Raw genomic sequence first — 13459 nt, forward strand, 5'->3', positions numbered from 1 at the left:
AATGCATTTAACAGTTGCCTTATCAAGCTGTCCCAACCTCTTGGGAGAGAGCAGGAAAGGAAAGCGAAACATTCAAGGCAATGATCTGCACCTTCAATGCTGCTTGCAGGGATGAGGAGGAGAGGGGTTTTATTTTTACTCCCTTCCTTTTTTTCTTGCAAGGTGTTTTGTTGTTTCTTAACCTTGTGCAACAGATAGAAACTCAAGGAAGAGACAGCACCAATTAGAAAAGCAAGGAGGAAGGCGCACGCTCGACTCTCTGTCACATTGATTTATAGCAGCTATTCCGAAGGCAGACAAAAACACACAGATGCAAACAATTACACTATTTTTGTAGGCAACAAGTGAGGTGGGTGGTAACTGAGAAAATTCTGAAGGGGAAGAAGAAGCGGGGGGGGAGCACCCTGTCACTATATTCCAGTGCATTTTTTATTTTTATTTTTTACTTCTGTTCTTCATCCCCTCTTCCCCCTTAAGTAACCCTCATCACACAACAAACGCTGGCCACATCAGAGACTTTCCAAGGCCTGAAGGGATGCTTTGATTCCAGACTGCTCCGGGCATTAGCAAGGACGTAATTAGGGTAAAAAGTTCAACCACAGTTCCATGTCTACAGGGCTGCCAGAAATAAGATTTCCTCTCGTTCCCTGGTTTGTACTGTACCCTCCCCGCACCCCCCCCCCACCGCCAGCCCCGTCCTGAAGAAAGCCCATATTGAAAACACATTTATTTTGGTGGAATTTGTTCCTCTTCTAATTAACTTGATAGCGGTTACATTATTTAATAATTTTAAGTGGTTTTGTTTTCTTTAAAGAGTAGTCCTTGGGCCGGCTTGATTGCCCCTCTGATGGTGTTCAGGATTAGCAGAGTCTCCCCCGCTCCAGTGGCCAGGACAGCTGCCCTTTGTGAAAAAGCAACTGTACACGGCAGATGGGCTCATCTGGCCAATTGCTAAAGCTCTCAAGACGGATGTTTTGCTTTAGTCCTCCAATGCAGACGGAGGACAACGCAGCACAGGGCAGCAGAAGGATGGGATGGGACACAAGTTCAAACGTTATGCCTAATTTGCACACATTGCAGTGGAAACTTCTGGAAGCTTCAGAAAATTCTGCCTTGCATCCAGAGTCCCATCATCTCAGGTCTTTAAAGTGCCGTTTTCATGGCTTTATTTTTAACCAATCAAAGTACATTTGTAATTCAGGCAGGCCTACCAGGAGAGATGCTCACATCTCTATTGTCTTGTCCCAGCCTCACAACTGGGAACTACTTGACACTGGAGCCTGTAGGACACAGCAAGGCAAATGAGAGAGGCAGGACAGCTCTGGTGTTATTTAAAAGTTATAAATGCCTAACTGTCAGAAGCTGGTGGGTGTAGAACCAGGAAAAGGGTTACATCTGCATTCCATGCAGTAGGTCCCAGGTTCAAAGAAATGGGGCTGGGAATGAAATCCTAGAGAGCTGCTGCCAGTCTGAGTTCACTGACCCTTTAATGAGCTGATAAAGTTGTCATCGAACCCATTCAATGAAGCCAAGTCAAGAAATAGCAACACAGATAATCAACACCTATTAATCATTGTCATAAAATCATAAAATGTAATAAAAAATGCCCACTTAGTCCCACATCCTGTTCTCACATTGTACTGTGGAATCACCTTATGAAGTACAGTAAGCCCTCAACTTACGCAGGGTATTTCATCCCAGGGATCGGGAGTAAAGCCAAAATCGCGTAGAGTCAAAACACATTGGGTTCAATGGCAGGTGGGATTGCCAGAGTCTTTTTTCCTAGATGCTCACCTCCTTTCCGCCCCCTTTTCAATCTTTTATCGATTTTTTTCCCAAGAGCGTAAAACTGAATGTGCACAAGTTAAATGTGCATAGGTTGTGGGCTTGCTGTACAGAGGTCCCACATTGGCAAAAGAGGTATACTCTGTACATATGAGGTTCATAGTTCCCAAACCATTTTTTTTCACACTATCATACACCAGAAACTTCTTTTGTACCCCACGGCCTCTTCAAACCCCCAATCTTTATTCTTTCCCTTCACAGTCATGTAGACATAGGGCAGCTTCTAATGTCCCTGGGATAGCTCAGTCAGTAGAGCACGAGACTCTTAGTCTTAGGACCATGGGTTCAAGCCCAATGTTGCGCAAAAGATTCCCGCATTGCTGGGGGCTAGACGAATGACCCGTGATCCCTTCCAACTCTACAATTCTATGATTCTATCTTTCAGCTCTATGTACAGTTGCCCTGTGTGCCAAGCTGCTGGAAATGCAGGCTAGAGACTCAATCTAACAATGAAGTACTCTTGGGAACCTGACTGATCCCATCCTCAGACTTGCCCCTGGGCCCTGCTAGATAGAGAAGGTCTACCAAAAGCTTCCTGGAGGTAGAACACATCTGTCATAGACAAGAAGGTTAATAGGGTCAACATAAGAGCTGGCTTGCTGAATCAGGCCAGCACCAGCATCTTGTTCTCACAGTAGCCAACCAGGTGTTTCAAGGAAGCCTGCAAGCAGGACCTGAGTGCAACACTGGCTCTCCACATGTGTGATCCCCAGCAAACTGGCATTCAGAGGCAAACAGTGGAGGCAGAGCATAGTCATCGTGGTTAGTAGCCAATGGTATTTAACAGATTCTAATATTGCATTAAATACTGTGTTTTATGTCCTTGTCACCCACCCTGGGACCTTATGGTGAAGGGTGGGTGAGAAATCTAATGAAGATGGTGGAAGTGAAGAACATCCATATTGCTCCTAACTATTCCTATGCCTTTTCACACACAAATCACACTGCCAGCATTCCTCCAGCCTGCAAACCAAGCTCTCTGTAACGCCCTTCCTCTCGGGAGTGGGGGGATAAAGGCACCACTTTTGAAAACCCTGCCTTAGAAGGCACACATATCTCAGTTTATGGCTGGGGCAAGGTGATGAAGAAATTAGCATCCCAGAACTTCCTATTTAGATTTGCGGCTCCCTCCTTGTCCCCCAGGGCTTAAGGCTGCTGCCACATCTCTTAATACACACCCTCTCAAGATTTCAGCTGTAGACGTTTTGCTAAATCTATGCATTCAAAATGGTTTTAAAAGTCTTCTCCCCCGGCCAAACCTTTCTGCCATACCTAAGCCACATATGAAACGTCTGAAAGCAAATGGAACCTGTGGTTTCAGCCTGCTGTTGCTTAATGTTTTAACTGGGTGGGTTCCAGTGCCCCTGCCGAGACAACACACACACACACACACACACACACTCAGTTTCCCTATAGGTCCCAACAGAGTGCTTAATTTTGGGGGAAAGCGAGCAAGTTTTAATTTAAACCTATTTTTAGGCATCATAACAGAAGCCGTAGGGGAAAGAACGATGAAAGTTCTTGAGATGGAGGAGAATCGCACACCAGTTCACGAAAAAAGTTCTGCAAACGTTTCACCAGACCTATTAGAGAGAGAGGGTTTGGGGAACTGGGTGACTGTTTTTGAAGCAATGTCTCACAATTTTCTGAGATATTCCAAGAGAACAGAGATGGTTGATGGGGAACCAAGACCTGAAGGGTTGGGGGTTTTTTTCACAGACGCACACAAATTCATGACAACATTTTGAATTGATGTAGGTGAAGAGTTTGTCCACAAAGTTGCTCCCATTTGCAGTATTTGTGATGATCAGACGATGTTTGTAGGTTTGCAAGAAGTTCTGTGAGGAGTGTTGTTGGAAATATTGTGAAAATGGAAAAGGGGAGATGACAAGTTAAGAGAGGTAAAGACAACATAAAATTAAGTAATGCATAAAAAGAGGTTAAGACGGAAGATCATCGGAGGTGCTGATGGAAGTCCCAAAAAAAGTTTTCCCATTTGCAGCTTCCTTTGCAGATTTTGCACATGCAATTTTTATCTGGCTAAGACCAAGCAACTGAGACATGCCAGAAGAAGAAGAGGTGCCTTTGCAAGTAAGGCTGCATATACACCATACATAAAAGCAAATTCTCCCCACCAAATGGACCCTGTGAACTGTAGTTTACCTCTTGCAGAAAAGCCGACCGACCGATGAGGCAGTACAAAAGGCGGTGCCCCCACCTGCCCCACCACTTCCACTGCCGCTGGAACGGCCCCCTCTTGCTAGTGAGAGTGAGGCGTTCCAATATGCCCTGTTGCTGGTCATCTTCCCTGCCCCTGAGGTGGAGGAGACAAGCAACAAAGCCTTGCAGAACGCCCTGGCTCTTGCTGAGCTTGAATGAAGAAGCATTTCAGTGGTGGTGCCACTAGGGGATGCCACCAGGGGGGTTACATTCCCATTTCACGTCAGGTGAAATGGGGAGGGGTGCCCCTGCTTCACAGACTGCAATTCCCAGGACCCTTCTCAAACAACAGTTCCCAGGATTCTGGGGCAGAGGAGATGTGTTTGTGTTTTAAATGCATGTTGTATATGCACCCAAAGCAAAAGGAATAGGGATCTGATTTTGGGAGGGGGCTGGCGGGCAACCAGAAGATGCTTTCTGGGTTGGATGTAGCCTAAGGGTTCCCTGCCCACGGACTAAGATACACGTATTTGTAAGAAGTGCACAAATCTCATTTTATTTTAAGGAAGTGATCTTCGCTGCAAGTCCTGGGACTTTGCTGGAGCTAAAATCTTGTTTCAACCAGCGTCTGGCCCTGGCTGCCTCATGGGCTTGCAAAGAGGATAAAATAAGCAAAGACCTACATACGCTCCCCCTGAGCTTCTTTGAGGACGGATGAAATCCAAATGCAACAAGGCAGGATGCCAACCACCCTTTCTAGGTGCCTTGACTGCAACGCTGGAGTGCTCCCTCCTCAGATTCAAACTCCCAAACCAGCCTCCGATTTCACTGGGTAACTGTTTGGCACCGAGAGGAGCCTTTACACAGACATTCCAGTTTTTAAATTACGGGGCAGTGGCAGAGTTACTCAGATCCGACACTGGAGAACTGTGAACAAAAAGCTTATTCATCGTGGTTAATTCCCTTCTCCTGGGTGATCCACCCAAAGTGGGGTGGGGAAGAACAGCCCCCTCCCCCCCCCAATTTGCCACTTCCAAGGCATTTCACAACTAGACACTTCTTTAAAAACATTATGAACCGCAGATCCTTCATGGCTGAACACTGGAGTCTCCCATCAAGAACTACCACAGATGGATGGCTTGTAACGCAATGGCAGTGGGTTTCTATTAATTACACACACATGATTAAAGGTAGTAATAAAGTTCAGCTTTAAACACCAGGGTGTTTTTTTTAAATAAAAAATGTATATTTGCCTGTTGAAATAGCTTCTTTGCCAAACATTAGCACGTCCATAAATGTCCTGCAGTTGAAACAGGCTGTTAATGTTAACAGCTTCCAAGGTACTTTATTAATAAACTGACTCCGGAAAACATTCCAAGTGCGATTTTCACAAAAGCTCACTTCAAACAAAAAATTAAACCTCCATATGTTTAACTGAAGTCGCATTATCTTCTTTCCAGACTCCTTGGATGGGGACCCTGTGGCCCTCCAGATGTTGGACTGCAATTCCCAGAATCTGCAATCTGCTGGCCATACTAGATGCTGGGAACTGTAGCTCATTAGCATCTTTGAGGGTTAGCAGCATGCATTCCCCATCTCTGCTGTATATATTGGAACACAAGAAACTGCCCTACACCCAGTCAGGTCATTGGTCCATCTAGCCCACCCTGTTCTTTCGCTGCAAGTGTGTATGTGAGTGTGCATAAGATCAGTGTGTAAAAAAAGCTCAAATGAAGACAGGCATTGTTTTAGGGAGGTGGAGACAAAATACACCCATTTTTGATGAGTTCTGTGGCATACATTATTTTGATATAGTTCAATTATTTTTAACTATTTTCTCTTATGTGTTTTTAGCTTTTTGTATTTTATCTGCCTGGTTTTAATTTGTGAAAGCTGCCTTGAGTCTGGGAAAAGATGGGATATAAATACAGGTGATGGCGGTGGTGGTGGTGGTGATACCAGTGTAAGACAAGGGGCAGTGGTTTTAACGGGTTATGTTGTTGTTGTTGAAATTTAAATCCTGCCTTCCTCTCAAAGAAGTCTAGGGCAAACTCGGCCCTCCAGATGTTTTGGGACTACAACTCCCATCATCCCTAGCTAACAGGAGCAGTAGTAAGGGATGATGGGAACTGTAGTCCCAAAACATCTGGAGGGCAGAGTTTGCTTATGCCTGGTCTAGGGTAACAAGCACACCAAACGGCTGTAAAACAATGAAAACAGCTAAAGACAATTATATCCAATGTTAGTCATTCTCAGAGAAGATCCACTGAAATTAATGGACTTGACTAATTTAGGCCCATCCATTTCAATAGGCCTACTTTGAGTAGAACATTAATGGATACATCCCTCACCTTTTCTCTCTCTCTTGTCCAAATTAAGGTTTTTCCAGACTCATCATGCAGTAAGAGAGCTGCAATGAACAGCCTATTAGCGCCTCTTCTCTCTCAGTCTGTTATGCCACAGCAATGTTCCCATCAAGCCCAATTCCATCTTAAATGCTCCCTAGAGAGGCCTCCTTCTATGGTCATGACCCTGACATGCTTATCTGATAGTGGTGACAGCTGAATGGGCTGGGTGCAGGGAGGTGATGTTTCAAATGCCCCTGAATGTCATCATGGGAAGATAAAATGGCAGCTCCCAGTGCTGGTTGGACAGTTAGAAAGGATAAGTTTCAAGGGGCAGGCTTCATGGCTAGGCCTCTCCAAGGTGCTGGAACCCCAACAGTTTCAAAAGGTGATATCTGCTGACTCCAGGGCCTAGAAATAATTATGGGTGTAATCCAACTAAGTTCTACTAAAGGCAGACCCATTGAAATTACTGGGTCTGTGTTAGTCGCAGGCATTCCCTTCTGAGAATGACTAATGTTTGCTACCCCATAGTTTTGCTTTAGAAGCCTGAATAAAAGCACCTCTTAACTGAAACAGTGTGGATGACATATTATTCAGGTCTGTAGAGGCCTTGCTGAGAATGATCAGGGATTCCCAGCATTAACATTTCTTTCACAGCAAGATTCCAAAATGTATCCCTATGCAGACAAGCAAACACCACCATGAGGAAGGCTCAGCTAGTTTTCCTGCTCCTTAAACATCCCAATTGCTACCGCACATAACATCACTAAATACTTCCTGAATTTCTGAGAAAGCAATTAGTTTCAGGGTCTTTGCAGGGGGGGGGCACATTTCAAATAACTAAAATTTGATTTTATGCATTTTTAATCTCTTATATTCCTCTGCTCAACATATTTTCAAGCTGTTCAATGAGTTTTCTTCATGATCTGCCCCTCCCAACTTGCCTCCTCTTCTCGATGCTGCTTCTCCAAGCTTGTGCTAAAAAGCAGAGTTTCTGCAGATGTTCCTTCATTTAGGGTTGGGGTTGGGGGGGGGGAAGGGTTTTCCTTCAATTTGCAAATCTTGTAATCTAAGGCCCCAAAGTTAGCTGAAGCAGCAATGAATCCAGCATCACAAAGTCTGCCAGGAGACACAATCTGTTTCCCATTTGTGCATCAAGGCTGCATCCTTTTTGGTGGTTGGAATAGGAGGGGGCGATGCCAGCAGGAGCACATGATGCAGGGGAACCGAGCAAGCTCCATTAGACCCTTTTCAGAGGTTGGGAGGGGGGGAGGTTCCGTGTGGAAAAAATGTCAAGGCGAGGATCAAGCCGGAGTGTGATGTGGAGCGCTTTTATGTCTCCATGGAGTACTGGAACTGGCCCCTGAGCCCCCTTTGCAATCTCTGAAAAGGGGGTGCTAAGAAGCACCCTGGGAACATGCAATATCCTTGCCAGGGGTGGGGAAACTTATTCAGCCCAAGGGCCAGATTCCTTCCTAGAAAACCTTTCAGGGGCCACATGCCAGTCGTGAGCGGGGCCAGAGGCAAAAGAAAGCATAGTAACAAATGCGAATTTCACATTTCTGCACATAGGCTAGTTTCCACACATTCATGCATCTTTCTATTCTCAATCCAGGCAAACGAGAAGCATTATCAGAGTTCAAGGACACATTCAAGCCAGGCAAAAACACTCAAGGAGGGTTCAAAGCAGGGCTGGTGAGGGGTGTGGCCTGAGGAGAGTCCCAAGGTCCTGACAGAGATGCCTGGAGAGCCACACTGGGCCCAAGGAACTGAGGTGTCCCATCCCTGCCCTAGGTTGAACTCCAGCCACATAGGGGTGGAGAGCACATACTAAACATGCCATATATAAAGCAAAAAAAAAAAAAGTAGCTGCATTGACCCATAAGAAAAAACCCAACACCTAAATGAAGGCAATGCCTTGATTAGGTTGACCTTGTTGCACAGGGGACAAGCTGCTGAAAGCTAGGAACTGGGGAGAAATATGATTCAGTGTGCAGCAACTGCACTTTACAAAACAATATGAGAACTGAAACACAGACATCCTTTGAAGTTAGCACTTTTCTGAATTTTGCAATGTGATCCTCCAGCCAAGTAATATGTGGAAAAATGTCTATAAAGTGTATAAAAACGTCCATACAAATGAATATGTTAGTTAAAATAACACAAAATTGCATTAATTTAGGATGGGGCTGCTTTGCAAAAATGTGTATACACATACAAACGAGTTAATATTAGGAGAAAACTGCATTAAAATGCTGGTGGATGAGCAGAAATGGGGAGAAGGGCTGTTGTGCAGAGATTGTGCGTACAGGCTTTCCACAGGCATCAGGTTGGCTACTGTGAGAAGAGGATGCTGGACTTGATGTTCTTTGGTATACGAGCAATGGCATTGTAGTCTATGGTAACAAATCTCTGCCTGTTCTCTTTCACCACTGGCTCTTGCCAACATTGGTGTACGGCCCCCAGAAGGTGGCTCCTGGGGGAATGTGGCCCTCATGCCTCGCATAGGCCCTTCACTAGGTGCCCAATCATCCTTAAGAGGAGCTCGCGTTCCTCAAGAGTCCCACCAAAAGGCAAGTGATGGAACAGAAAGCAGCTGTTCCAGGAACTGTGAGAGACAGTTAAACAGTATATTAACATGTTTGTAAATAAGCCCTTCTCGTGCAGTAGATCGGAATGTGTGCAGAATTCTCATCGTTTAAACCAGAAACTCTCCCCCCCCACCCAATCGAGAGACGCCTGCCACGGTCGCATGTCTCATAGTATATGCTGCTTCCGCCCCCATAAATGTAGCACACACACGAAAAAGACAACCATGTATAGGCCTGAGAGTTGACTATGAGTCACCTTTAATATAGCCTGGCTCCTTGCCTTACGCCCACGCAACTCACAGCTTGGAGCCTGGATTTACAAGGACAAAAAGGAAGGGAACTCCATTTTAAAAAATGCCATGAAATGCTGGCTGAGGAACTTACTAATATCCAAGGATCAATGCTGCTACTTACTATTTTAATTTGTTCAGTGCTAAAAAAAATGGAAGTGGGCTCTGATCCACAAAAAGCTTATGCCATACTAAATTTGCCCTTACTATATTCCACATGCAAAAGTCAACCCAACTGGTGGCACATTCAGTCCTGGTGATGGAATATGGCCCAGCATGACAGTTAAGAGCAGCACTCTAGCAAGGCAGATTGTGCAGCCCGTGCAGCCCTGTTCACTCCTGACCCCTCAGGGTCTGCTGCTTGAAGCAGTTGTCTTACTCGCTGCATAACGCTAGGGCCGGCTCGAAAAGGAACAACAATACCTCTTTTTCCACATGCAAGGGTTTCTTTGGATTGAGAGAGAACAGTAATTTAATATTTGGGGTGGGCAGAAAAGAGAATATGCAGCATATAAATTGCAAGGACACAACGGCTCACTCAGAACACAAACAAAATGGCAAGGAACACTTAATCTGCAGGTTACCAAATGGGGCCCCATGCAACAGCTCTGTGTGAAGGCATTTTATGAGGAACAGAAGAGACTGGAGGACCTTTGTTTTTTCTTGCTTGAGAAATGTAGCACATGTACTGACTCAGTAATCTCAGGTCAGCACAAAATTAACCACTGCTGGTGCAAGGGCAGGAAGTGAAGCACCATTTGCAATCCTCCTCTCACGCAACTGGGTTACACTAGGTCAGTTCTGCAGGCTGAAGCAGAGGCCCTTGAGCAAAAGGTGGGAGAAATGTTGTGTGCTGCCCTCTTTTGCTTTCCTCCCTCCAAATTGGTGGAGCTTTCAAATCTCTGACCTTCAGAATATTAGCTGGGGCAGCTCAATGAGATGATCAGCGAGCTTTCCTGAGAGACAGCTTGACAGACACCCTCAGCAACTACTCTTCACCTGCAGCAGGATGGGAAACCTGTGACCCTTCAGAAGTACAACGGACTACAACTCCCATTGTCCTGAGCATTGCCATGCAGGCTGGTGCTGATGGGAGTTAGAATCCAACAATGTCCGGAGAGCCTGGAGCATACAACCACAGGGTTCAACGCCATGGAGATAATGGCCAACAAACCTAGCCAGAGCACCAAGCCAACCAAACATGCCCCAGATCCTTTGCAACGCACTGAGTTTTGACAGCAGATGTTGACAGGAAAAGAATGTTAAGAAGAGCCTGCTGGATCACACCAATGTCCTATTAAGTCCAGCATTCTGTTCTCACAGTGGTCAACTAGATTCCCCCAATGGGAAGCCTGCAAGCAGGAACTGAGTGCATCCGTGCTCTTCCCACTTGTGACTCCTAGCAACTAGTACTCAGAGCTATGCTGCCTCCAACAGTGGAGGTGCAACACAGCCAGCATGGCTAGAAGCCATGGATAACCTTATGCTCCATTAACATTTCTCCTTTTTAGGCCTTCCAAGTTGGTGGCCACCATTACCTCTTGTGGGAGCAAATTCCACAGTATAACTACGTGGTGTGTGGGAAAAGCCTTTCCTTTTATCTGTCCTGAATTTTCCAACATCCAACTTCATTTTATGTCCCCAAGTTCTAGCAATATAGGAGTGGGAGAAAAAATATCTCCCCGTCCATTTTCTCCATGCCATGTATAATTCTACACGCGTCTGTCATGCCCCATCTTAACTCTCCTATTCTCTAAGCAGAAAGGGGGAACCAAAATGATCAATGGGTTGGAGCACCTCCCCCATGAGAAAAGGTTGCAACAAGGCCCCCCAAACCAAGCCGATGGGCTAGAATTTCAGCATTCTCTCAACTTTTTTTTTAAAAAACCCACATTTCTAGTCCTCGTGATGTGGCTCCAAGAAGGGCATGAAAGGATGTGGGCAATACATAATTATGCAATGCTTACCAAAGCTAGAAGAGGCTGTAAAGAGGACTTTACGGTCAGATGCAACCTAGCTCCTTGCTCTAACCCATTGCAGAAGAAGAAGAAACCAAATAATAAAGGCGGAGCACATAATTAGGAATGACTGCAGCTCAACTACCCTTGACGCATAATCTTCCCCTGCCTTGCCCCCACTAAGCACAAAATATGCAGGCTCAACTATGGTCTTGACATCCCCATTTGCCCCTGGGCTGACTTCCAAATGCTTCTTGGGTTACCTTGGAGGATGGGACTGGATGTAAGTTATGGAGAGAAGTCCCTGCAGACAACCGCAAAGCGGCATTCGTGGCCCCCTAAGTACGTGCAGACCTTTTGACCAAAAAGGCTGCTTGTGGGATTATAAACATCCTGACAAGCGTATAATCTCCAGTGTAAACAGCGTTGTGAGTTGTAAACATATCCTAAAGGACGATCAGTTAACAGCCTCTCTCCCCCGACCCCAAAGCAGCTAAAACACAATAGGCGCCATCCACTAGGCACTTCTTAAGAGCAAGCCTGGTGGGAGTGGAATGAGAGATTTGGAAGATGTTCAACTCCAAGTCTCATTGGTTAAGCTGTGTGCAGGCTGCAATTCCACAGAATACAGTGGTACCTCGGGTTACAGACACTTCAGGTTACAGACGCTTCAGGTTACAGACTCCGCTAACCCAGAAGTAGTACCTCGGGTTAAGAACTTTGCTTCAGGATGAGAACAGCAATCGTGCGGCGGCAGCAGCGGGAGACCTCTCTAGCTAAAGTGGTACCTCAGGTTAAGAACAGTTTCAGGTTAAGAACGGACCTCCAGAATGAATTAAATTCTTAACCCGAGGTACCACTGTAGTAGGAAAAGTGCAGAATGTGGTACTGGGCACAGAATCCAGCTTTTTCTTTCCTTTTTTGTTTGTTAAAAGGAAGGAGGGGGGAAATCCACCCATTGCTACAATTGGCTATTAAACTGTTATACACTCTGGATTGGATATGGGACGCGGGTGGCGCTGTGGGTAAAACCTCAGTGCCTAGGACTTGCCGATCGCATGGTCGGCGGTTCGAATCCCTGTGGCGGGGTGAGCTCCCGTCTTTCGGTCCCAGCTCCTGCCCACCTAGCAGTTCGAAAGCACCCCTAAAGTGCAAGTAGATAAATAGGTACCACGGCGTTTCCGTGTGCTGCGCTGGTGCTGGCTCGCCAGAGCAGCTTCGTCACGCTGGCCACGTGTCCCAGAAGTGTCTTAAGTGAGATGAGTGCCCAACCCTAGAGTCGGACACGACTGGCCCGTACGGGCAGGGGTTCCTTTACCTTTACCTGGATTGGATCCAGATAAATTAGTCATGACTTAAAGCCATTGATTTCAGTGGGAACAAGTTCAACTACGGACTCGCTACACTTCTGCTTGTCCTAGGCTTGAAAGCCAAGTCCAAGAGGCTTTCTGCTTGACCCACACTTTCAAGGTCCCCTGCCCCGCTCCTTTCCCAGAGGAAGCCTGCTCTTTAGCTCAAAACACACAGCAATCCACAGAAACTCAATTGCTGTTTGTGCCAATTGAGCACTAAAGAGCAGTTTTCCCTGGGGGAAAGCAGCAGGGACAAGAGGAAGCATGAATAAACCCCAAATTAGTCTAGATTGAAGCCATTAAATGCAAATATACTGGTCTCTCAGATAAACTTTGGTCCATTAATTTCAATGGGTCTAAGTCTGAGCACAACATAGTTGGTCAGATGCAACCTGCTGTGTCTGAAAGCTGAGGGAGCAAGGAGTATTTGGGGGCAGGGGGGAAGACACCTGCTATCCTTTGGAGATGTTACTATTGATGAATCATAGAGAAAATTAATATCCAAGAATCAGCTAAGAAATTAACAGAAGATGGAGGAAGAGAAAGAAGGAGGCTCTGCATTGGATCTTTAAAGTGTCACACAGCTCTGTTCTGTTTTGTTGCAACCAGCGCTAACACAGCTACCCATCTGGAACCAGTCAACTTACCCAGAAGATCCAATGCTTTTACACACAGCAAGGAGAGGCCTCTTCTCAGCAAAGTTATCACTCTTCTGAGGACCTGAATAGAGTAAAACAAAAACAAAACAAAAATCCAAAATGACTTCTTCATTCGAATAATATTTTGGTTTTATTATTTTATTTTTTTGCCAGTGCTTGAAATAGAGGCCTGTCCTCTGCAAATTATGGCTTCGCCAGTCACAATACCTGCATACACAGCAGTTGGTACCTCCAGGTGGTCACTTTTGTTGTGGGA

The 13459-nt window shown here is 45.7% G+C and overlaps 1 protein-coding gene across 6 annotated transcripts in view; it reads right to left on the reverse strand.

The window, feature by feature from the left end:
- The window catches only part of BCAS3 (BCAS3 microtubule associated cell migration factor), a 466426-nt gene that overhangs the window by 415850 nt on the left and 37117 nt on the right, over positions 1-13459 (reverse strand). For all 6 annotated transcript variants that reach the window (XM_082200800.1, XM_082200797.1, XM_082200799.1 and 3 more), the window contains exon 7: positions 13192-13264. In XM_082200800.1, coding sequence (XP_082056926.1) covers positions 13192-13264 — 73 coding nt within the window. The remainder of the gene's footprint in view (positions 1-13191; positions 13265-13459) is intronic.

The sequence above is a fragment of the Podarcis vaucheri genome, assembly GCF_965113315.1.
Source record: "Podarcis vaucheri genome assembly, chromosome: 15".
Taxonomy (NCBI): domain Eukaryota; kingdom Metazoa; phylum Chordata; class Lepidosauria; order Squamata; family Lacertidae; genus Podarcis; species Podarcis vaucheri.